Source organism: Haliotis cracherodii, unplaced genomic scaffold (assembly GCF_022045235.1).
Source record: "Haliotis cracherodii isolate W230 unplaced genomic scaffold, xgHalCrac1.p SCAF_4, whole genome shotgun sequence".
In the NCBI taxonomy this organism is placed as follows: Eukaryota; Metazoa; Mollusca; class Gastropoda; order Lepetellida; family Haliotidae; genus Haliotis; species Haliotis cracherodii.
In genome coordinates this window covers 33,859,848-33,886,728 of record NW_027266297.1, presented here as the reverse complement: position 1 = coordinate 33,886,728, position 26,881 = coordinate 33,859,848, and the positions used below count along the sequence as shown (strand labels likewise).

The 26,881-nt window shown below is 39.5% G+C and overlaps 2 protein-coding genes across 5 annotated transcripts in view; one reads left to right on the top strand and one right to left on the bottom strand.

Annotated features, from left to right (window-relative positions):
* The first annotated feature begins 251 nt into the window (after positions 1-251).
* Positions 252-12,892, top strand: LOC139478812 (mitochondrial fission regulator 2-like). Of its 3 annotated transcripts, none has more exons than XM_071261466.1 (9): positions 252-317; positions 931-1,062; positions 3,475-3,570; positions 4,258-4,400; positions 6,247-6,491; positions 8,111-8,304; positions 8,528-8,655; positions 9,812-9,986; positions 10,386-12,892. In XM_071261466.1, exons 2-9 carry the CDS (start codon positions 976-978, stop codon positions 10,623-10,625), a joined length of 1,308 nt encoding a protein of 435 aa, XP_071117567.1. In that variant the 5' UTR covers positions 252-317; positions 931-975; the 3' UTR covers positions 10,626-12,892. The 3 variants fall into 3 exon arrangements, with proteins under 3 accessions (XP_071117567.1, XP_071117570.1, XP_071117569.1); XM_071261469.1 differs by having other exon boundaries at positions 255-271; XM_071261468.1 differs by lacking the exon at positions 252-317 and adding an exon at positions 357-421.
* A 1,548-nt stretch (positions 12,893-14,440) lies between these two features.
* Positions 14,441-26,881, bottom strand: part of LOC139480455 (high affinity 3',5'-cyclic-AMP phosphodiesterase 7A-like) — a 99,607-nt gene continuing 87,166 nt past the window's right edge. For both annotated transcript variants that reach the window (XM_071263532.1, XM_071263533.1), the window contains exon 14: positions 14,441-26,263. In XM_071263532.1, coding sequence (XP_071119633.1) covers positions 25,209-26,263 — 1,055 coding nt within the window. In that variant the 3' untranslated portion in view covers positions 14,441-25,208. The remainder of the gene's footprint in view (positions 26,264-26,881) is intronic.

The window sequence follows — 26,881 nt, the reverse complement described above, 5'->3', positions numbered from 1 at the left end:
ATTTTCGTCAAAGTTTAGAAATCAATCTCGGACACAGATAATTTATCTAATATTTCTCCGTGAAATGCACATGTAAAGAAAACATACATGTCACACATAAAGGTAGATGCAATTAATACAAGTTCTTTATATCTACAATATTAGGATATATCACGGGCAAAATAATTAGCAAATAAGCGTTGAAATTAATGTTTCGTTTCATTCTCCAATACAAAATGTGAATTAGCTCCACCGGAAGTGATAAACGATTGGATCAACACTACGAATGGTGGTACGTTTGAAAGAAGAAAATTTATCACACAAGACACATATCACAAGTAAACACACATTTGATTACAATGTCTCTTTGATATGGACATGCCGATGTCATTCTTCGTTTGTCGAGAGTGTTGTCTTTTGGCTTTGTCGCACAGTTTGCTAAGTAAGAAACTTTCAGCTGTTTCGATGGACTCAACAAATGACCAAGCGCAAACACTTCAGCATTGCATGGGTGACAGATCTGGCCCATATGATTTTTAAAGATTATACACAAATGGATAGTTGAATATTAGGCCCTAAACGAAGAATTCATTCACCTGATAAGCTATAGGGACAAGAAGAAACCCAGAAACATCGTTATAAAGAAGTTGTTATCCATACAAAAGTGTCATGTATTCATGTTCTTTCAACTTTTAAATGCCTCTGAAAGTCTTGAAGTAATCAAGAAAGTTTAGCAAATTATGTGCTCCTGTGGTGTGACACTGACAATGATTTATTGGGAGTGAAATCCTCTGAACATTGTTTCTCTTTGTCATGCAAGAGTTGTTTTCACTCCCCTACACAACTCCCTGTTATGATATTGCTGGAAGTGCTAAGAGCAGTATAAAACCATTTCTCGTTCACTCACTTCACACACATCAGTTTACAAGATTAACCTTTTATATATTTCAGAAAACTAACAAACATTGCTGATTGTTGATATATGATGCAAGACTGATGGATGTCATAGAAGACTTTCAAAACATTCTACTGGCTGTACTAGACTATCTGGGAATAAATGTTGATGAGCTGGTGAGGAATATTGTAAGTATAACAGTGTGGAAAACATCCCACCACTTCAACTGGTGGACTCCCACACTTTACCTTGCAATAGTCATAATTTTGTGGAATGCCCTGATTGTAACCAGTAGAGGATGTAACATGTATGCTAGACGGATCCCCGCTACAGTGGCGACCTGAGAGGGGGTCACTCACATGCGTGACTGCCTGTCCACAGATAAGAGATTTGTGCATGTAGCATGGTTACTCCAAGTCTCTATAGTTGCTTTGTATCATGGAGTCATCTTCATAGTGTAGCGGCCATAAAATTTCTGAGTCCCATGACGGGATTCAAACCATGGACTTTCTGATCAGAGGTCAGACGCCTTGTCCATATGACCAAAGAGGTTAGCCCCGTCAGGAAGCTGACAAGATAAGGATGTCATCTGTGGGATGACACTACGCCCTGCTACATACTTCCTCTTCAACAGAAGGCGTGTCCCGGGCCGCAAAGTAGGGTACTGATACTTGTTTTGCTCAAATTTAATATGAACGCACTCAGCCCCACTTTGGGCGCCAATGTAGCGGCCATAAAATTTCTGAGTCCCGTGATGTGATCTTGAACCACAGACCTTCTAAACCAAGGTTGGACGCCTTGTCCACATGACCAAAGAGGTTAACCCCGTCAGCAAGCTGTCAAGGTAAGGATGTCATCTGTGGTATGACACCACGCCCTGCTACAATAGCTTTCTGTTGAGGAAACTGCCATTGGTTAGTTACTAGGTAGTTGTATTACCAGACAATGCTAGTGTAACTGTTCATACTAGTCCACAAGCCCAAAACTTCTAAAAGTGAAAATGCAATGATGGTTGTCCTCATTGCCTATTAGCATTTGATGGCTAAAATTCTGAACCAGTTATCAATGTTTCAATTTTGCTTCAAATTAGAACTGAATAAAACTGACAGAAAATGTAAACATGATCAGCTGCAAACTCTGAGGACAAGCGGTATGGCAATGGTAAGCTTTGAGCATGTTGAGCATATTACTAGATGTGGAATCCAGAGATGAATAGATCTCCAAAATGCCAAGCCAAAGTAATACCAAACTGAAGACATTGAGTGGTCAGGCTCAGTGATTTAACTTATCATTGCTTATTGCTTGTCATCATGCCCCGATGGCATGGGTCGCTGCTTATGGTATCACTCACTTGTTTTCCTGGTTGAAATTGTTTATCTAGAGGCTGTTGTAATGCTGGCATCTTGCAGAGCGCATCATTAAACAACATTTAGGCATTAAAACATAAAATGTGACGAAATGCTGACATCAAGGATATTTTTCAATCTGATCATGTATTAGCATGATTACTATTAGTATAATCATGATGAGTAGTGTTGTATTACAATTGACACCAGAAAGTGTTTTTGGGCAGGAAGGTTTCCACGAAATAGGAATTCATGATATGTAATGTATGGTCATGAACAAAGTGGCTTGAAACTTAATTTATATGTCTAATGTGTATGATGAGTAATGTGTTTTTTGTTTTCAACCCTAGAAATAAACATCTGGCCTGTGTTTCCATGATGTCTCACCATGCATACAATTAAGGATAGACACAGCCACTAGCCCGTCAGCCCAAGACTAGTAACAGTCCAGACAGACTAGTTGTATTCCAAAATCTGGTCATTTTACTTAACCACAAGTCAGAAATTAGCTGTGGACTAGTTGGATATGACCAATGGTGTCTACCCCTGACAATGTACACTGATCCTGTTGATTCATACAAGTTTTGGGGCAGTAGGGTAGCCATGCTGAAGACCAGGGTTCGAATACCCACATGAGTAAGTGAGTGAGTTGGGTTTAACGCCGCTTTTAACAGTATTCCAGTTATCAGGTTATATCACGGCGTGTCAGCTTAATGTGGGAGGAAAGCCCGAAGTGATGCAGGTCTCAGACTTTTACCACTTTGGTGAAACCCACGAGCAGGGGTATGGTGCTGACAAACCTAGAAACATGATCGGGGTGAACCGGGATTTGAACCAACAATCATAGGTTTCTGGCGTGCCCAAGGGACGCAACTCTGCACAGCAAATCGCGGAGCCTTAGACGACTGGGCCACCCATGCCCCCCCCCCCCCCCCACACACACACACATGAGTACAAAGTGTGAAACCCATTTCTGGTGTCCCCCCGCTGTGATATTGCTGGAATTCAACCATACTCATACAAGTTAGATTTGCACTGGGTGATGCAAGTTATACAACTGTACGTCATGGTTGATTGCAGCATGATGCAGTGGTTCACTTCTTGCACATCATCACTTAACTCCGTTATGGCAGCAACTGGACGTCAGAATTCAATTTTTTTAGCTGGAGTACTAATGTGTTAGTACTGTTCTTGATAATGTTGGTGATAAGAAAACAACCCATTGAAGATTGAAATTTATTGTCTCCCTGACAGCGACGCGATAGGGAGAGAGGTGTGGGGAGACGGAGCCTGGTGCGGCTCATTGCATCCATCCTACCCCGCAAACCTGCCAGAAGAATAAGATTGCAGGTACAACTACAACTGTATACTATGCTTGTCGTAAGAGTCGACTAACAAGATCGAGTGGTCAGGTTCGCTGACTTGGTTGATGAATGTCATTGTATCCCAAATGCTTAGATCAATGCTCATGATGTCAATCACTGAATTGTCTGATTTACACTCCAGTATTTACAGACTGCCGTCATATAGCTGGAATATTGCTTAGTGCGGTGGAAAGAACAAACAAACAAACAATTACATATCTGGGAATACTGCATGTATGGCTGACAGATTTTACCAAATCATGATGTAAATCATTGTAATTTCTGTGTAAAAAAACATTAATAACACTATGGAAGGGTTAGAACTTAACACTAGCCCACTAGCCCAGGGCTAGTACAAGTTCTTGTGGGTTAGTATAAATTTACAAATTTCCCCATTGTTTTAACATTACAAGAGCATTTTATCTTTACCAGGGCTAGAAAAGCTTTTGAGTTTAGTTATAACCCTGTATGGTGCTAGCTTAAAAAGTTATTTTGCAAAATTTGAATAAATGTTAAGAGTTGACTGTGCAATTATTCAGGATATCAGCTTTTATGATGTTTATACATTTTTTAATGTATTTGGATCAACCACGTCCCCTGTGTTTTGATCTGTTCATTAGATCGTCTTTTCTTCTCCTGGGTTGTCTGAGCTTGGCTTCATTTTTATTTTCAGAGTCATCTGCTTGGCCCAAGTCAGCTGGTTTATCGTCATGGCAGCACAGAGAGTATTAACACTTGTTTCTCATCTACGTCATTTGCCTCTGAGGATCTCCAGTGGGTGGAGGAGGACTGGGGAGAAAACTGCATACACTACAGGTACGTCCCAGATCCTACCTGGACTGGCCCTGGGGGTACTCGGGTTAGAATAGATACAAAGGTCATAAGAGGGAACAATAGATTGGGTGTGAAGACTCTGTGACTTCGTTGATTACGTGTCATCATACCCCGATGGCATGGATCGTTGCTTACAATATCGATCAATGGTCCAGACTTACAGACTGGGTCATATGCCTGGAATATTGCTGAGTTTCCATGTTTAACATTATTATGCCTCAAAGTGAGATTGACCAATCTAAAAAGCAGATCTACTGGCCCCACATGAGCCTGTATACCGTCAGTAAAAATCCAAGATGGTTGATACTGCCTTAATATGAGTCCGTATACCGTCAGTAACAGCCATCTTGGATTTTCCAACACACCTCACATATTTCACATGGAAATTCTGGTTCCGAAATTCGTTATTTGACACTGTTTTGTGTTTTACTATCATTAATTGTGATGCGCAAGGACATTAATCTGTTTTTTGAATCACTTTCATGGCTTTATTGATAAGGTTATAGTTAAAATTTTCAACAAGTTTAGCCTCATAGGTTTGAAGAGTAGTCTCCCTTTGACCCTTCACGTCAACGTACGGTTGTAAGTGTCAAGTTTTCATTTTGACATGACACGTGCGATATGGATACCAGAGAGTGTAAACTTTTCGGCATAATAAATTTGTTATGGTGTCTTTAGTTGCCGTATACAATCTCATATTAGATTAGCCAAAAAATATTGGGTCGAGGTGTGAGCTAACCTAATATACCACCGTATACAACAACTAAAGACAGCATAACTAATAACATGGTTCAGACGGGCTTGAAGAGACCTTGAATTTTAAGGTCCTTGAAAAGCCTTGATTTTTAGTGTCAACCTTGAAAAGTCTTGAAAATGCCCAAGATAGCTTGAAAAGCCCTGATTTTGAGTGCCTCATTTCTGTATGAATGAACCATGAACAACAAACAAACAAACCTGGACAGCATAGCAGGAACCAGCCATATGCCCACGACAGCATAAGGGAACACCATCATGCCATAGATGGACTTACACTTGTACCCACATGTGCAGTTAGACCCAAATCTTCAGTGTGATGGGACTTTTAACCACACAAGATACCCACAAGCCCCTTCAACCAACATTGAGCCCACTGTGAGTGGGTGAGTTGGGTTTTCATGCAGCTTTGAGCAGTATTGCAGTTATATCACAGCATGGCTACTTCATGTGGAAAGAAAGAATAAAGTTATGAACCATTAGACGTTTACCGCTTGGGTGAAGTCCTCGAGCACAGGCTTACAAACAATGAAATGTGGTCAGAGCGAATCTGGGATTTCTCTCCACTGATCCTAGGTTTCTGAGAAGACAGGTCGACTGCAGGACTAGTTGTGGTATGTAACGACTACAGTAAAGTATACACGTTAACTACATGTTTCTGGAATGTTTTTGAAGTGGAATTACACCTACCTCCAATCGAAATTGGTCAGAGGGAGTGAGTGAGTATGGTTTTATGCCGCTTTTAGCAATATTCCAGCAATATCACGGCTAGGGAGACCAGAAATGGGCTTCACACATTGTACCCATGTCGGGAATCGAACCCCGACGAGCGAACGCTTTAACCACTAGGCTACCCGACTGCCCCGAAATTGGTCAGAAAAGAACCCATTTGTTTGGATGATGTCCTGTGACCCAACTAGGCAGTATGCATACTGATCGTGCATAATCCAAAACAGAAATTGGTTTTGCGTATCAAATATTTAATAAGTTAGTAAGCGTATGCCATTACAATCCATTATAAATTAACCACTGTGATATTATAGCGTACCATGCTAACTGTTGGTTGATGTGTCAGGGTGGAGAAGAAGGACAGTGATGAGGAATGTGATGTCATAAACGCTACGGATGATGCCACATTCTTGATACAGCGGAAGGAGATGACGTCTACTCCCCTGAATCAGTCATTGTCGATGTTGTCTAACATGACGCAGGATGCCAGCACAGTGTTGAAGCTGACAGCGATGGAGGAGGAGCTGGCAGCACTACGCAAACAGATAGCGCTGCTCGTACTCACACAGGAGACAAATAAATCTATCCGAGGTGAGAGTGTGTTCAGCATGATACTGCTGTCCATGGTTCAAGCTAGGATTTGCCAAAATATGAGATTTTGATCATGAAAACTTTAATCATATGAGCTAGAGTTTGTGGCTCCATCTTATTTTAATTATTAAGTGTATGAAGTATTATTGTATCAATAATTGTCGTTGATCTCATTGTACATTGTTGTACTAGATAGAAATTCTCCTGATTGAAATAAATCAACACAATTCAAGTTGTCCGATTTTCGATCACGAACATTGATACTAATTAATTTTGTTTATCCAACATACTCGTTAATCCGACATAGTCATATGCAACCATCTATGTCGGATTAACGGGACTTGACTGTACCAAACTCCAAATGTACTTAATTTGTTTGAAACTTTGGTGGCCTAACATTTTTATGCAAAGGCACCACAGTGTCCTCCTACTATCTGTGACAACTTTCTTCTTTTAGTTTACATGTGATCATTAATTCAAAACAAAAAATTGCATGAATTCTCAAAATGAGGAAAATAGAAATGTTCGATCTCACACAAGTGATATATATGTCTTGCATGTCTTGTGGAAACCAGGATTTAAGAAGTACTTATTCATTGAGCACTTAGCTGTAAAGAATCTTATCATATATTATTGGATCTGTAGTACATTTGCTACTATTTTCATTATGAATTCACACAAACCTCTAACCATGTGACAGCCTCCATGGGCTAGTGGATAGAGCGGCTGCACGGACAGCAGAAGGTCGGCGGGTCAATTCCCGTCTGATTCCCGTCCGAGTCATACCAAAAGATGTTAAAAGATGGCCCTTGTTACCCTGCCTGGCATTTGGCATTATTGTAATAATACAAGGACTGGTTGGCTCAGTCAGTATGCAGTAGTGTTACTGAGTGGGGTATCCATGTAAAATAGCCGTGAAGATCCGGGGTAGAATAGGTCTTCAGCAACCCATGCTTGTCATAGGAAGCGACTAACGGGATTAGGTGGCCAGACTCGCTGACTTGGTTGATGCATGTCATCGATCCCAATGGCGTGGATCGATGCTCATGATGTCAAGCCCTTGATAGTCTGTGAATAATCGAGCCTGGACCAGACAGTCTTCACATAGCTGGAATATTGCTGAGTGCAGCATTAAAAAACAAACAAACAATCCATGTTAAATGTGAGGCAAGGTATATTCGTTGGCTAGCACCATTTAACTGGCATTAGTCCTGACTAAAAAACACACACGCAAATGCACGCATACCCGACACGTATGTAGTACACATGTACAGGGTTAACTCCGGGAATTTTCTGACATGGTCCCTTCATGTGAAAATTTCATATATTCCACAGGTATGCCCATGCAGCACAATGTTAAAATACCCCATTGTATTTGCAAATGTGGGCCTTTTTCAGATTTAGGGGCTAAAAGCTACAAGGCCCCCCTCCTAGAATTATCCCTGCATGTATGTCAGTGCATTGCTATAAAAGTGCAATAATTTTGAATGAGAAGTTAAACCTCATTTTACCTCTATCCATGTTAACAAGGCCCAGTTAATTCATTTTTAAAGCAGTATTTTACCTTGAGATGTGGTGGACTATTTTCAGTATGATGAATGTCTGTATATTTCTTACAGCTGATCCTGAAGGTGCCAGCATAACTCTCCCAGCAGTGTGTGCTCCTCCTGCCCCTCCCCTGCCCCCTTCTGGTCCCCCACCCCCTCCTCCTCCTCCTCCTCCTCCGCCACCCCCTCCACCGCCTCCCTCCACCCCTGTGCTTGGTACAAAGTCTAAAGCAGGCGGGATGTCACTAGCAGCTATGCTCAAACAGGTGAAGTATTTGTGTTTGATAAATCAAATAACAATCTTCAAATGATTGTGTACATATTGTTAAGCAAATAACCTCAGCAGTATTTTTAGCATAGAGTAGACATCTAACAAGTTTAAAGTAAGAGAGGCAGATGGAAGACTAAGATTGTGCGTGTATTTATTCTAAGTAGATCGGATTACAACTAAACCATTCTAGGCATTTGTATGAATGTTTTCCGTTACAGCAAAAGTCTGGTCTCCAGACGGCTGATGATTCCGATCGCCCCGACAACAGTACCCAGGCGGACGGAGTGCCCGACATGTCACAGATCCTCAAGGGGCTGGGAACTGTCAAACTGAGGTCCATCAAAAGGTAAGTCAGTTTTGAAGATCTTTCAGGGGAATTAGTGCCATTGTTACTCCTTTCACAACTCAGTTTTAATATAACAGGATAAAACAAGGACTGTTATCATTGTGGGCTGGCACTATAAAACTGGCAGAAGCCTGGACTAGTACAAACAGACACAGACACAGACACATGCATACACATTGCAGTAGAAGTGCACAAATCTTGAACTCAATCTTAAACCCCATGCCTTGATATTGACAGTAGCGGGTGACCTCGCCTAGGTGAACACTACCAAGCTGACTGTTGTTCATTTCCCAAGAATGTCATTGTGTCATGTGATTACGTTGTCAATCGAGCAAAGACATACAGGAACTACGTTAGGGGATTTCCTCAATGTCTAAAAATAACATATTAGATTATAAAAATAAAAATTATTAGGGAACACTGACGACATCAATTCAGGCTACGAATGATGGCTTTGAGGCCAGACAGATCATGTGTATGTCGGGTCACTGAAATGAAGCATCCTTTTGAAGCTATAACAGTGAATTCTTAACTTATCAAAAGATATCGCTGAGCTCCACACTGTTGTGTATTGTTTCGGGAAATCCAACCGCGCCGCCTCAAGCCGTAATCCCCGTCATCAGCAGCCGTAGTATGACTCAAACACATCCCCAAAGTTCGCAGAAGGTTAATATCAATCCATTTTCAGCCTTAACCGGGTCTGGATTTCTTTCCAATGCTAACGTTTTCTGGGTGCTCATTTCAAGTGAATGACATTGCTGTACCCGCCATTTTCTGCCGTTTGTAAAACCAAAGGATGTCACTCCAAATGGAATGTTTGGGACAGATGATATAGTTTGTTTAAAATAATTCATGTTTGATGTTTAGTGGATAGTTTTGTTATGATTTACGTATCTGTCAATAAAAGGATTGACGTTGTATTTGTTGACGTTCATCAGCTGATGAAGATAGTGCCTCACATGAGCAAATTTACCATGAAGCGCTTCGCCCAGTATGAAATTTGCTCACGTGAAGCAGCACGGTCTGCATCAGTTGATGAACGTCAACAAATACAACCTCAATCCTTAAGTGGTATTTCGAATTATGTTGAACTTTTTTGTCTCCCAAGAACAGTACAGACAGGAATGATGTCTACATTTGTATGTTTGTTGGCCAGATCTCCAGGGGGTACGCCGCTACGAGGGAAGCCCAACTCGGACTCACTTGACCCTGCTTCCATCATAGCTCAAGCACTGAAGAAGAAGTTTGCTCATCGCAGGTTGTACAGCCCCGAACTCGACAAGGAGAACAACCCCGACTTCAGCTCTCCGGAGATGAGCCCTAGACTTCCAGTAGGTTATAGAAGGAGAAAGTGTTGTTAGTTCAGATCAGGAGCATATATGAGAATGCTGTCACAGGAATATAGATTTACATCTAACCAGTATCTTTGAGATTTTGGTTCAGTTATGGATGGGATTTTTAAGTTCAGTTTTTAAGTACAGTATTTCATCAAAGGTTGTATTAACATTAATTGATTTTCTGAAACTTTTAGTTTCTTTAGTTATTGTATAGTCCACAACTGTTATAACTAGAGCCAAACTGTGCAAGCAGTCCCACCAAGGATCGCGTCACCTGACTGCATACTTCACGATCTGCTGTTTAATTGAAGCTTTGAATCTGATCTCTGTCTTTAGTCTCTTCCTGTTCTGGACACAAATGAAAATCTGATAAAATGCTTCTTTATATTGCAGTTCGGTCAGCATATTCTCAAAAAGACAAGACGAAGATCGTCTCTAGTGAAAGACACCACACCAAAGAAACGATCTTCCCTCTCAAGGGATGGAACTCCTAAGAAGAGATCTTCACATACGACCTTGACTCCCACAACTCTGAACTCTCCTGCCTCCACACCCACTAACGACTCCTCCGCCTTCACAGACACCACCCCTGTGGCACAGAGCTCCCCCATCCTGAAGATCCGGAACTCATAATTACTATGTACAGAGAACAACGGAATATTGTGATATGGCTTCAGTTACAACATGTGTCCAAGGTAGACAGCGAGCACTCCTTCCAAGTCTGGTTATACACAAAATGAGGCCTACATTATTGCGCTGTGGCTCTTTTTGACATTTCGGTCATGTGTTGCTTCAGGTCTTCCAGCCTTTGGGTGCTGCTCAATGGCTTCCTTTAAGTTAGTTTTAAAGGGATAAATGTATGTCTCACTGAATGATACCTGTTAATGTGCATGATAATGAGTGCTGAGGATACTGGCTCTGTAAGTCAAGGACCCATACTTGTCATTTCCTCGAAATTATATATTCTTTGCTAGTTTTTATGTTTTGTTGTGGAGATATTATGTTATTACTGCCTGTGAAATTCACCATAGTCCGAGACTACTAAATTTGGCTGAGGGCATGTAAAAATCCATTGATGGTAGTCCTCATTGGCTAGCAGCATTTGAGGGCTATAATTCTGAACCAGTTCTCAATGCTTCAATTTTGCTACGAATTGACAAGACATGTAAGCATTGTAAACATTTTTGTCTTGTTCAAGCAGGAGTAGCCACCAACTCGGAGGACCAGACAAATTTCTAAGGCTGTATAGAAATGATATTGTGAGTTAATAGCAGTTAAAAACAAGTGCTCGGACAGAACATCCCTTTATTTTCTTATTCTTTTATTGGAAGGCTGTTGGGGAAGTGGTGGTTTATCCCGACATGGTCCTAGGATGGTCGGTCCCACACACAGGCCTAATGAGTGAAGCTCAGTCATGGGGCTTCTACTGGGGGTGTTGCTGGAATATTTCATTAACAAAACCTTTCTCATTTTTTATTTTTTTATGGAATCTACATGAACTGATGCAGGTGAAATAAACATGCAGACATTCTCTTATCCATTGTTGGTTCAGGTTACGAAATCGAACAATGAGAATCAAAGAGTTTGTTATTTATGTAGAAGTGAGTCACTCCTGTGAGATCTACTTCGTTTGAATTTTGAATTTTCGTGCATCAGATTCGTACTCATGATGTTCAGTATTGTGCTTGCTGCTGTATGAATGATTTCATGTATCATATATGCCACACAAGTCCTTCCTTTCACACTTCTCCGTCGGGTTACCATGGTTACCATGATGAAAAACCAAGCAAATGGAGACTGAAACTGGAGGATATTCAGTGTGATTCGTGTTCAGAATCAACATGTCTGCAACTCTTCACTATGAAATTGGACAGTATATGATCTGTAGCTTTTTGAAAACTACATAAATTGTTGTTACCATTTTTTAGATGAATACATGGATTCCTTCCAGCCATTGCACCCAGTAATGCCCCCCTTTCACTACGACCACGAATATCCAGAATCACCCTGAATCGGAAACGTTCGAAATTCGGCCAATAATGCAAACTTTCGTGGCTAATCAGGTTGAAAAATATGAAGAATGCCAGGAATTCACTCACTCACTCACAAACTCACAACTGATGACATTACATCCAGTGAACAATAGGATTATTTTAGTGAAATCTCTCTGTTGGGATGATACTTCTTATTTTTTCTTTCCTTTCTTTCTTGAAGTGTCAGTGAGTAATACACAGGATACCTTGCTCGGAATTAAGGCGTATGTGTTTCTCTGGAATGAATGCTGCAATTCCCTCGCCACTGATTGAGGCTTACACCATTTCTTCACTCAGGACAAATAATCTGTAATTCCTCATAGGTCGTTGTTTCTTCTCTGATTACTCCCTTGCTACGGAGTCTTGGGAAAGATGTGGGCGTAGCATTACATCTCAGTGATCACACACATTTCAAAGACTGATTGGGGAGTAGTTAACATCAAAGTGAGTGACTGAAAATATATTTATGGGCCATCGAAAACAAACGCGCATCTGATCTTGACCCTTAATATATACCACTCAAAAGAAGTTGAAAAAGTATTGAATTTTTCGTATGACTAATAAATGAGTCATGGCTGGTTGATATCACAAAACCCAACCTTCCAATTGTCAGTGTTCTTTAACTTTCCTTGAGTAGTATACTTCAGCATTGTGAAAATCTAGGCTCTCACATAATTGGTGCTCTCCTTATACTCAAGAATGTTTATCACTACATTGTATAGTGGTGTTGGACAGCACAATCGGTGGAATGGGACAAATCTGTGTTCAACATTGAAGGCTTGTTCTGTTCCTGCTGTTTGTGGGACAGGTACCTTGATGCTAAGTGATGGAAGTATGTATCTGTGTGTGCTTCAGCGTGCAATAAACAAGTGGAAATACAACAAGTTGTGTTTTTCTTACTCAATTAGTTAGCGGCCACTGTTGTATAGCTGGAATACTGTTCATTAAACAAACGGTTACCATTCAAGGCCATGGCACAGTGTGTAAACTCAGGGCGCGCCGCATTGTTGCATAAAGTGTATTGTATACTACACTCGACCCACATCATAAACAGCCAAAGAGATGAAGGGGCACAATGAATGTAAGTCCTGCACCATGACTGTGGAATTTATATTTTTTAGGTATTTTTTTTTACTGAAAGCCTAGGCAAGTCTAGATCATACAAACCAAGTCTTGTTTGCTTGATTCCACCATAAGAGGAAAGGTTATTTCGAGAAAAAATATTTTATTATTTAAAAGCCATGTTTTCATTGGTAAGGGAATGTGTTTAACACCTTATGTAAAGTTGAATTAGATGTTGTTCCCTCTATACATGAATATAGGATACCTACACGATAAATCGCAAAGAGGAATAAACCATTTGTTATTTCTTAAATGGGATATCAACGTTAAGTACAGCTTCTTTAAGGATAATAAAATGTACAAGCTTTAAAAATATTTACCCATTTAATAATAATGACTCCCTCAGTAGATTCCACTGTCGGCAATGTAGGACAAGTCCATTTTACACACAGGTGGATATTTCCTGCATATTCTCACAATCCTCACGTGAATCGACGTGAGAATATCTGGAAAATACCAAACTTAACCCCCCCCTGTTTATAAAATGTATTTGTCCGACATTCCTAAGGTCTGCTATTATTCAGGGAGTCATTATTTATATACTGGTAAATATTTTTAAAGCTTGTAATTTTATTAACTTCCTTGAAGAGGCTGTACATAATGTTGAAATCTCAGAAACGACTCGTTATTATTGTTTATCATACAATAAAACACTGCAAGGAGAATAAACCACTCATATAATCATAATGTTGCTGAATTTGTCCAGAGCATCTTGACTTCAGAATATATGCTCTTGGCAATGGTAGTCCCCGTCATATGACCTAGTTATTGTTTTGCTGTGTACGTTGGATCCAGTTTGGCGGTGGACGTGTGATTACGGGTCAGAATTAGTACCCTGTTCCTCAGCCAACTCAAATGAGCACTGTGTGGATATGTTGCTGACCCAGGCATCAGTTATCATTCACTAATTTACATGATTGAAACAAGGTGGGGTAATTATATGGCGTTTAACGTCACATTCAAGATTACAATATTTCACTTATATATAGCGACGTACAAGCACTTGTGTGTGAGTGTGGCTGTTTGTACTACTCCAGACTTATACAGGCTTTATAGATCTAGCCCATACCATACCGCAGTTTAACATGAATACCTCAAACTCAGACACAATATGTTTTAGCCCTTAATGCTGAGCGGACAGGTAACAAGTACCATCTATTAACGTCTTGGTATGACACCGACCTTCCACTCTCCCGGCAGGTTCTCCATCCACTAGACCACAGAGGCAGTCTAATTAGACAAAATTACAATAGACACAAGATGGAAGTGAGATCATAGTTTAATCTAGGAACTTTTACATGATTTGAAAAATAACAGCTAATCCACTACTTCATATTAGGTAAACTAGGAAAGAGTAGCATGGCAACAAGTTAGGAGTTTAACAATGAAACATACATCCAGAATATAAATAAGTCTTATCTCTCTCAACAAGTAAATAAAGCTTCACAATGCGTTATGTCATGTTATTCTCATTGACAAAGTGTCATGACAGTGGATTTGGGGGAAATGAGTGGATTTCTAGATTTTTCAGACAACACATATATACATTACACAACATCAACAATTTCCGTACACTCCTATGCATATCTAGCATTTATTTATCCTCTTTTACTTTCAAAGTATGGCGAACAACTCACATAAATAACACTGGGATGCACCTCACACTCTCCCCTGAATACAGGCGGCCACACAACCTTAACATCCATTGTCACAAAAAACTGTAGGAGTTGAAATACCATGAGGCCAAATAGCAAAGGTCAGTGGTCAAGACAACTAAAAGTGCTGTATTATCTTAAATAAAATGAGGCAAATAGCCATAATCGGTGTTAAGGTCTTCATAAAAGTGCTGCAAGAAGGAAGCAGCTTAATGTTTCAGATTTAGTAAAAGTGCTGCAAGGACGAAGAAGTAACATTAACAAGTTTCTACTTCAGGACCCTGTTCCCAAATGTGATGTTATCACGATGACTGTGTTGGTTGAAGTATGGGAGTAACAATCACATTAGCCCCATGTTATCAAATTTCATACTTTTATTAACCAAGTTTGTTATACCTTTTTATTCACCTGAATTTGCTGAAGGGATACGATAACGTTCATCAATTATTTGGACCCTGAAGGGAGCGTTGTTTTTTAAAATGTCTGGACAGAAAAATTTAAATGTCCGGTAAGCAATATTTTAAACCGGACATTTGAAATTCCAAATCTGACATGTCCGGCGCATATGACCGTTTCCGGATCCCTGCCGCCAACACTGCTTTCTGGAATAGGGCTCTGAAGGGTATCAGTTCTGGGATGGAAAGCAGCTTAGTCACTGAATCATAAACACTGACAGGCTAGATGATCATTAATTTGAATTTAAATTCAATATATGAATACAAGTCATAAAAAATTAAATGTCCGATAATATATAATTAACATCAAGGTGGAATAGGTATTTGGATCTGGAACCATTTCAAATTTTCTAAAGCATGCCATTTTGTACGTTTAGTACTTGTATACATGTGTGAATATTGTATAAAACCTGCTACAACTACAGGGCAACTGCCAACACGTTCAGGTCTGGTACAAACAAACATGGACTCACAAATAATAACTTTGAGGAAGTAATTAAAGTAATGCAGTGTGTGAAAATTTCATTTCATATACACAACAAATGTCAGCTTCACATTGTACCTACACTCACATAAGGATCCTAACAAACCTGACAGGGTTATTTTACAAATCATACTGCTGTTCAACATTTGTAAACAGAAACATGTTATATATGTTGGTGTGCATATTATCAAACACACCAATTCTCACACAAAAGTCAAATGAACTCTTGAGGAAGAGAATGAATACTTGAACAACACATCAGGATTCATGCTCTCGAGTTGGAGGGGCAACAAAGTTACAACACACACACAACACACACGAACACACACAAAACACACACACACACACAGAGGCTCCATGCAATCAGGTGCTCCTGCAGGAGCGACATTTGACTATGCAGCATCCTCGATTAAAAACCTCTATGCTGGAACTTGCGATTAAACCTAACTATTCTTTTTACAGGCAGTAGGATCTGGGATGACGTATTACTGTTTCCTAGTAAGACCTTGTCCCTGATATTTGGTTTTCCTAATAAAATGAAATTTGGATGTTCTAAAATCGAAAACAGAAATGAAACTTTTCATTGTGGAAGACAGGAGTGAGTGAGTGAGTGAGTTGGGTTTATAGCCGCTTTTAACAGTATTCCAGTTATATCATGGCGTGTCAGCTTAATGTGGGAGGAAAGCCCGAAGTGGTGCAGGTCTCAGATGTTTACCTTTTACAACAAGCATAGTCACCTTTTACGGCAAGCATAGTCGCCTTTTATGGCAAGCATGGGTTGCTGAAGATGATAAGAATGTGTCAAGGATATGTATCACAACAGAATGGAGATTTAATACACTAGATAATCGAGGATGCTAATTAAATCCATATTTGACTTTGGATCCCATAAGCACATTTTCTATGCCAAACTTTTAATGAAGACTTTTAGAGTGAGGCAGCTACTCCGTAGAGTGGTCTTTTCAATTCTGAGACAAAATTTTCAAATTTCATTTTTAACACAGTAAAGAGTATTGTTCAATAGATAATTTATTTTTATGGTGGTTTGGTTCTGTGTGAATTTTTATCATAAAACATGTGCCCAAGAGTTCATTCTAGATCAGGGGCTGTGCCAGTTGTCAGTCAAAAGGTTTTCTTACAAAAATAATACTGATAACGTGTCCCTTTGTTTATGACAATACCTGCTATTTATGAAGTGCATATTTGCAAACAGCACATGTAGAATACATGCTGAACACAAGCCTTTCACAAACAATACAGCCAACAATCACTCAAACAAACGAACACTCTCTCAAACAAGCCAACACTCTCTCAAACAAGCCAACAATCACTCAAACAAGCCAACACTCTCTCAAACAAGCCAACACTCTCTCAAACAAGCCAACACTCTCTCAAACAAGCCAATACTCACTCAAACAAGCCAACACTCTCTCAAACAAGCCAACATTCTCTCAAACAAGCCAACATTCTCTCAAACAAGCCAACACTCTCTCAAACAAGCCAACATTCTCTCAAACAAGTCAGCACATGCATACTTGCACATCATAATAAAGAATACAAATATTCAATTGTGAATTTAAAAATGTGAAAAAATACATTAAACACAACATGATATGTACCTGCAGTGGCAAATATTATAATTTCAATATAAATATATGAAAAGTTGTGAAAAAGTTAAATTTTCTGGAGTAATTTTCAACTTGAATAAAATGAATGAGACATGTAATGATCTATGTATAATGGACTGACAGTGCATATGTGACAAATGAAATATCTATTTAAAAAAAGTATCACCCTCATCATCTAGTTCCGTTCATTACACAACAGATGATCTTCATATGTGAAAGTTGGCTTGGTATATCAAACATACCATACACGACTTAGCACCCACGTGAGTGACACTTAACACTGAAGTCTTCACTAGGCATGACATACTTGTTTGTAAGTTGGGTTTAACAGGCATTTGAGCTGAACATCCGTTGTCATTAATGAGGAGGAAAACACGGTGATAGAGCTAGTAGACAAACACCACTTTGGTGAAACCCACTGACTGAGGTCATGAATCAGGGGGGATCTGGGATTCTAACCCATCACCAGTGGATCATCCAGAGCATGAATTTATCTGGGATTCGAACCCATCACCAGTGGATCATCCAGAGTATGAATTTATCTGAGATTCGAACCCATCACCAGTGGATCATCCAGAGCATGAATTTATCTGGGATTCGAACCCATCACCAGTGGATCATCCAGAGCATGACTTTATCTGAGATTCGAACCCATCACCAGTGGATCCTGTGCAGACCATGGATTAATCTGAGATTTGAACCCATCACCATTGGATCCTGCACAGACCATGGATTAATCTGAGATTTGAACCTTCACCATAGGATCCTGTGCAGACCATGGATTAATCTGAGATTTGAACCTTCACCATAGGATCCTGTGCAGACCATGGATTAATCTGCGATTCGAACCCATGATCAGTGGATCCTATAACAGCTCATTTGTTTGCAAAATTTGCACCTTCGCATAAAAAATTGATAAAGTGTCATCAATTGGGCAAGGGCACATTCTAAGGAGCTGAGTGATCAATATGTACTCACATTCATATATACTGACATATGTCCACGATGACAAAGATGAGCATTCAACCTGACAAGACATTATGTTTGGTCACCTTTTAGTCTCAAACTAAACGACAGAAAATAGAATATGATGTCTGAATAGTTTGATATCATCCCTTCAGATGAAATATGGGAAACACTAAAGAGTTGCATACTATGAGATGTGTACTTGGGTGCTGTGCATGACAAATGAACTGGGCTAGGTCTGGGTATCGAAAACAACCTTTGCCATGCCTAGTGTTTGAAACAGGGATATTTTCCAATTGACAAAACTGGGTAAAACATTGTCAAGATACAACATGGCAACCTAAGGAACCAGTTAAAGGGTAGCATGCACAAAGAAAAGAATAAATCGACTTCACATGTGGTCAAAAACATTCAATATCAGAAGCTTGGACTTCCTGGGAGAAAAGGATGTGAGTATTTAATCATTAACATTATCACTGAAATACTGCATGTTTTCAAGTATTTTATGTTGACAAAATCAAGGGGATGTTTAACAAGTTACAAAACATTAACACACAAATGATGACAGTGTGGAGTGAGTGGGCTGTAGGGTAGACTTGAGTGGGTGGTTGAGTAAGTAGGTCGCTTTTGAGTGAGTGAGTGAGAGTGATAATTAACGTATGAATATTGTGGTTTGAGGGCTGAGATGGATCAGGGGTGAGATGAATTAGGAGTGAAATGAATTAGGTCTTAGATGAATTACGCGTGAGAGGATTCCGGGGTGAGAAGAATAAGTGGTGAGATGATTCCGGGGTGAGAAGAATAAGTGGTGAGATGATTCCAGGGTGAGAAGAATAAGAGGTGAGATGAATTAGGGTGAGATGATTCTGAGGTGAGAATAATAAGTGGTGAGATGAATTAGGGTGAGATGATTCAGGGGTGCGTATAATAAGTGGTGAGGTGAATTAGGGTGAGATGATTCCGGGGTGAGAAGAATAAAAGGTGAGGTGAATTAGGGGTGAGATGATTCTGGGGTGAGAAGAATAAGAGGTGAGATGAATTAGGGTGAGATAATTCTGAGGTGAGAAGAATAAGTGGTGAGATGAATTAGGGTGAGATGATTCAGGGGTGCATATAATAAGTGGTGAGGTGAATTAGGGTGAGATGATTCAGGGGTGAGAAGAATAAGTGGTGAGGTGAATTAGGGGTGAGATTATTCAGGGGTGAGATGAACAGGGTGAGATGAAAGAGGACAGGTTTGGTGGGGAAGAGGATCTGAGAGAAATGGAAGATGATAAGCTGGGTGCACATGGTCATGGACTGGAACATGGTCTAGCTAATGCAATAAATCAACCTGAGACTGGTCCTGAGGCTAAATGTACTTCAATGAACTTTCTGAATATATTTAACAAACAATTACCAAAATTATCATTTACATCACAGATTTATTCAGATGGAATCCTGCATTTATAAGAAGAAACATACATCACCCACAGAAGTTATGAATGAATCAACTGTGAGGTTGTTTCCACTGGACGAGAACTGATGATTACTGGTACTGCTTATGAAACAACACCCTTCTACTACTACTTCAGAAAGTGTTCTACCGGTACTGTTTATATAAATTTTACATTATTACAACAGTAGCAAGAGAGTCAGTTCCACTGCTGGTCAGCAAGCTTGAATTCATCCAATTTTATAAATGAGAGGAACACATTTCTGTTACCCCAATTCTTTTGAAAATCAAGCCAGGTAAATAGTTTGAACCAAGTAATTGAAAAGATTGACCAAACTATGAACTTTTAACTTCTACATTTGAACTCAAAAAGAATTCATTTTGGTAATAAACAAAATCAAAGCATGACCTACTTCATAATTTTTAAATAAAACTATTGACATGTTGAGAATGTTATTAAAATAATTACACTGAAAACATTGTCAACACCAGAAAGAATTTTGCAGATTTAAGACATGATGATATTATGCTTTAAATGCAATACATTCTAAAACTCTCATTCATATCTTTTGTTACTAAACAATAAATAAATATACAAAATAAAACTATATACCATTTTTACAGCTTGATTACTCAATTCTGCTTATTCAGATAGAAAATAATTATTTATGTTAATTTTAACCCTATTCTTTGAAACAGTTCACTGAAACACATGCTCCCCAAGTGAAATGAATACAAAAAGCACCTCGTTGGAAAGTATGTCATGCAGATACTGTCCATGACAACAGGATACTCAGAGCTACAGAGACTGGGCAGCTGTCAACAAGAAACAGTCAAAATGCTTTATTTTTGAAACATTTCTACTGAAATATGACATCATCATCTATATGACCTACCGGTATTCACAAGCAACAAAACGGGTGGAGCATGAGGCCATCAACTCATGTCTTTTGAAATGTAACATACAGACCTGGGTACCGTTGTACAAAACAACCTTAGCGCTAAGACTATCGTAAGTCTATGTTAAGGTATCGGAGTTACGATCACCTTCGCACTAATATGATGATGATGGTGATGATGATGATGATGATGATGATGTTTTTTGTTTAACGCCACACAATATTCCAGCAATATGACGGCGGTTTATAAATAATCTAGTCTGGACCAGACAATCCAGTGATTGACATCATGAGCATCGATCCACGTAATTGGGATACTAGCACTAAAATCGCTTTGTACAACGGCACCCTCATTTTCAACATGACTGTGTTACTGTGTAGTCCACACAACCAAAGCACTAAACTTTGTCTTCCATCACGTGCCCTGGTTGGATAAACAAGTCCATGGCATGGAATTCAATTCCGTGTCAACACGACCCGCAGTACCCATAAGATCCCTACATTATAGCACTACAACATTTGTGAGAGTTTTGATTGCTGTAGCACTAAGATCATACTTATCACCAATCTCATTAAAATCGCTACCGCTAAACAAAGATCTGAGGACATCCCATTACGGGTCACGTCAGACCGGCCTTGCGCGAACTTTGATCGACCAATGGAATGACCAATCAGAAGGCAGCTTTCTCGTGCTTTACGGCACTAATTCAAAATTGGCGACTACGCTTCGAAACATATTTTGACAAATTATCGATTACAAATTTGAAACCTGAACAAAAGAACATTCTGGAATGGCTAATAGATGGTCTCGATTGTATGGATTCAGTCGTTAAACCCGTATCTATCGTTCGGAATATCCCGTGTTAATGTTTTTCGAGGTTGTATGATTAGAAATCACATTCCGACTGTCACTTTCATGATCTGGTTAGTGACGCTCTGATTGGTTGGATGAAAGGTCGTTCTGACGTGACCCCTAATGGGATGTCTTTGTTTAGCGGTAGCGAGAACTAAGGTCTGATTTTAATGAGATTGACTTATCACTTGTTTAAAAGAATTGACAAATTCTTCTTTTTTTCAACAAAAGAATATTGTTATTGGGAGCATGACCATCTGACATGCTAAATACAAAATTTATCAATAACTGTATCCTAGTGTACTGTTTTTTCAAGCCCTTAAGAAGAATGTCTGATTACGTGATAACTAATCCCAATACACTAAAATTAGATCTGTTATTTCTGTCAGCACTTTGATGGTCAAATAACCCCTTGCTTCACAAAATAAACAAGTGAGTGAGTGAGTTGCTTAAACTCCGCTTTGCACAGTAATCCAGTTGTATCAATGTGGGAGGAAAGCCCGAAATAATCCACGTCTCAGACTCTTACCACTTCGGTAAAACCCACAAGCACAGGTATGGTGCTGACAAACCTAGAAACAAAATCGAGGTGAACCGGGATTCGAACTCACGATCATCTGTTTCTGGTGGGCCCAAAGGACAACTCTGCACAGCAAATTTTGGCACGACTGGGCCTCCGAGCCCCCAAAATATAAAATTAAGTAATTTTTTAATCATGGCCTTGATAAATATGATTATCATCAGATTCCATATAAACAAGTCATTCCAGACAGTAACAAAGTTTCCACAACACAGGACAATATCGTCATAATGTACTCCTGGGTACATATGGACTGGATTGCTGGGCATCTTATCCCCCAGAGTATCATAGAACAACAAGGAATACATCTGATGGCTGACGAGGATGGGCATACTGGAATTAATAAATAAATAACATACTGGTTCAAATAAGCATTGACAATTTTACAGGTCTACAAATACACTATTTGCATAGTTCAATACAATTTTTTTACTTAGGTACAAGTTTCAAATGACAACAACGAAAAGCAAAATTTCACATCCTGCATACACTCATTGTTCATCAACCGAACATGAAACACATATGATCAAGGGAATTTATTCAGAGTAAATATTTCACCAGACTTGCCCAAATAACTGAGTCAGTGCTCATAGCCGTTTCAGTTACAGGTGATAATTTTGAATTCGATAAAAAACGATCACATTATATGAAATCAACCCTCAGGTGAATTTCTAAATGTTTCACCAGACTTGCCCCCAAAACTGAGTCAGTGATCATTTTAGGTCATTGTCATAATTTTCTTCTTTATTTTTATTAAAAAAACAATACAATAATATACAATTAACCCTTAGAGGACATGCCTCATGCAAATTTGTGATATCAATTAACATGCATATCATGATAGAAGTTTATAGATTTTATTTCTTAAGACATTAAAAATCACACGTGACCAAAATTAGCTTCCCTCGTAAAAATGTGTTATGCATATACTAAAACACTTTAGAAAAGCAACACTAACAGTAAATAAATATCTAAAAGGAATCATGATCCTGTTTGAAGCATTTCCCTGTCTTAACACTCATCATCAACCGTTAAGAACACGTCTTAACCACAGCTGTCACGTTGTCACGATAACCACTTCCAACGCTAAGGAATAACATGTATGGTTTCGACAAACCTCACTTGAATGCTAATAGAGACTTTGAGCAAAACAACTGACCAAAAAAATGACTTTTGCATGAGCAGCACCATTTTTCAGCATGAAACTAATAAATAAATTAATGTCAACAGAATTAATTTAGGTATTCTTCAAATATAAGTAAAATCCAGTGATTTCTTATTGCGATGTAGCTATGCCTAAAAATCTATATTATTTTTTAACTTCATCTGTAGGACTGTTCTACACTGTTCTACAATGTTTGAAGCTGAAGCCGAGAATCTCCCTGGGATCACTGACATACCATACTTGCTTTAATAAGCGCCCTGGGCACTTAGAAAATGACTAAATGTTTAATATGATGTTGGAAGAAGAGGAGTGGAGAACAAACACTGTTCACTGGGCGATTCAGTCAACCAGGGTTTTACATGACACACCAATGAGGAGAATGGACTCAGAAAGAATATATACTGAGTCCCAAGTAGAGCTGGGACAGGAAACTCAGGTACTCGGGTCGGGTGGGTCCTGAGCAGGACCCATGGTTAGTCACGTGATATATTGCTAAAAAAATTACAGGTCACAAATGTTCACATTTTTTTCAAACTATTCATGCATTCCTTCTGACATATATTTTTGAACTTCAGTCATGCATGACCAGATAAATTTATAGTGTACCTAAATACTTTTTGCCAGGGCTCTTCTCAAGCAATTCCTTATCGGTATGTTGTACCAGTCTCTTGGGACCTACAGCGGGTACCAGGGTCGGGTCGGGTAATCGGGGGTGGGTTACCAGGGTCGGGTCGGGTAATAGGGGGTGGGTTACCAGGGTCGGGTCGGGTAATAGGGGGTTGGGTACCCCGGGCAGTACATTTGGAGTCGTCCCAGCCCTAGTCCGAAGGGACACACAATATTTAATATTCATTGTACCTACACCGTATAAAGAGCAATTATGGGTGTCTGTTATTTCATCCATCAATCATGACCTCTGTCCACATGATCACTAATTCATTCCAGGCTCTAAAGAAATAACCTAAACGTACAGACACAACACCATTTCATTACTTTACAGGACCCTCATATTGCCTGCACGGACCCTTTACATTAATTATTTGGGTCCCCTGGACCCTCTCCTTTGCAAGTCAAGGTAAAACCCTGGTAAACAATGCGACACATCATCACTTATCATTATACTTAATATTTCAGTGAAAAGATGGAAAGAGATTAATCTGCAACCTATAGTGTTCTATGAATAAACCTCAATACTCTAGCTGTTTCAAGTGGCAGTCATTATTTCGAGGCAACAATAACGTTAATCTGGTCAGTGTCACGGTAAATAACAGCCAATCAGCTCCCACACACTTTCACCGAAATGAATTGAACTTTACTGATAAAAAAGTTATTTTTTAGGAAAGTGAAAGTGTAGTGAAAATTGAGCACACAATTTCATCAAAATAACCCCAACAATATTCATCAATAAACGATTATCAAGATCACTTGCAGGGAGGTCTAGAGGTGGGTAAGGGCTGTTCTACTTATTAAAGCGGGTACTTAAACGGCAAATATGCTACCACATGAAAACAAATACATATGAAGGGCGTTTCAGTATATCATGACTCCAAGGTGTCTGGACTTTGGTATACGAGACTGGCATTAATAGTTCAGATAATATAACATTGGTACTGGCACATCGCTGCAGCTACCTGACGAGGTTTAGAACTGAACAGCAGTATTTATACATATTCTTTATCCATTTGCATTGCTTGACCTGAATTGTTGAGACGGTATGTGTTTATGCAAAAAAATATCCAATAATGATGAAAGACAAAACCTTTCATCTAATAAAAGCACTCCTAACAACATCATACACAGATTCATCTGATTCATTCAGATGTGTTGTAAGAAAGAAGGTTTATACAATGAGAGTGGTACGGTTATTTTCATCAAGAACACTGACAACCGTAATGGTGCAACACTGACAAACAGATGAGAAACAACATGGAAATGTTTGACTTAATGAGGTCGGCCCGGGGCAGCCTCGCGCTGGTGCTCTGAAAGACATATAGGTGGATTGTCAGCACTCACATCGCAGTTGTCTCCCCTTGGTTCATTCTCCTTTTGAGCAAGAAATGAAATGTTTGTTTGGAGTTTCATTCCTGGAATACCCTTACTGATTATCTTAGCCTTTGGCGATATTGTCGGCCAGCTCGATGCAAGACCAACATTTGGAAGGTTTTTGTCATTTTTTAGTGTGTCTGAGTGCATTCTCAAATCATCCCTATCGAGCGGGCGGTTTGACTGGAATGTAATATCCGACAAGGAATTGATTGTTCGTTGGGAAGAGGTAAATTTTGTTATACTCCCTCTTTGCAGCACCAAAGTTTGATTTTTCAATGGCACAAAGTTCAAGTATTCTAACCCACTAGCTAGTCTACTAGCTTCAATGCTCGGACTCAGATTTGAGATTTTCGGCCGAGACATGAGTGCTTCCATGGAAAGACTCCGAACTTCCTTCACAATAGCCGGGGAAACAGTAATATCTGATGAGGTAGATTTGAAAAGTGTTGTCGTCGGCAGACTCTGTCGTCGGAGGAGGGGAATCTTAGGTCCGCTGTCTCTCCGCATTCCCAAATAGAAATTGAGATCCCTTCGAATGAACACAGGTGGCATGCTGTGTCTCCTGCTTCCAGGAGCAATGACAACATTAACGTCCTCCGACACCGGCGACAGACTCCGCCCACTCTCGCTCATCTGCTCCGAGTCATAGTGGTAAGCGAGGTTGATGTCGTTCTCCACAACATCATTTTCCTCGCTGCATACATCCTCTTCCACCTCATCTTCATCTTCACCTTCGTCGTCGTCACTCTGCTCCTGGTCATCATTCGACTGTTCTTCATTCTTCGAGGAAGAACTGTCGGACTCGTGAACCTGAAGAGCTTCCTCGTCAATAATCTTCTTCCATTGGATCTTGTTCCTGGCTATATTGTTCAGCATCTTGCGACTTAAATCGGATGGCATGAAGCGGTACCACTCCATAAACAGGGGAGTGGCCACAAACTCCATGAAACCTGTAACCATGTGAAATCAATATCAGTCAAGTGATTATATTTGTTTCGGACGGGACAATCAATGGGTAAATAAATGAGATTGATTTGATGCTGCTTTCATGTACAGTAAACTACGTTTATAACGTACACATTTATAACAAACTGACCGATATAACAAACCTATTTTTTAATCCCAGCAATTTGTTGTATACATACTGTATATATGCTCATAACAAACCATGGTTATTAAGAACTACAATTAGTGGTCCCTTTAAGTTCGTTATAACTGTAGTTTACTGTTTTTCATGTACAGTAAACAATGTTTATAACGAACTGACCCATATGACAAACCTATTTTTTAGTCCCAGCCATTTGTTGTATATATGCTGTATATATGCTTATAAGGAACCAGTTATTATGAACTACAATTAGTGGTCCCTTTGAGTTCGTTATAACCATAGTTTACTGTATTTCAGTCCTGCAGTGTAAGTTAAATGTGGAACGATTCCTGACATCTCGCAGGTCATGTACAGTTACCATTTGTGTCTGTCATCATATCAGGGTGAATTTGGGATCCCACAATCGTGGGATTCTTGCACGACTTAGGGATTACACAACAGTAACAAGAGTACATTGTAG

Bases quoted from the DNA above. Each gene is read 5' to 3' on its own strand.
- LOC139478812 (XM_071261466.1), top strand. From the start codon at position 976: ATGGATGTCATAGAAGACTTTCAAAACATTCTACTGGCTGTACTAGAC. The intron at 6,492-8,110 runs GTGAGAGTGTGT...TATTTCTTACAG, and splicing joins GACAAATAAATCTATCCGAG to CTGATCCTGAAGGTGCCAGC. The intron at 9,987-10,385 runs GTAGGTTATAGA...TTTATATTGCAG, and splicing joins AGATGAGCCCTAGACTTCCA to TTCGGTCAGCATATTCTCAA.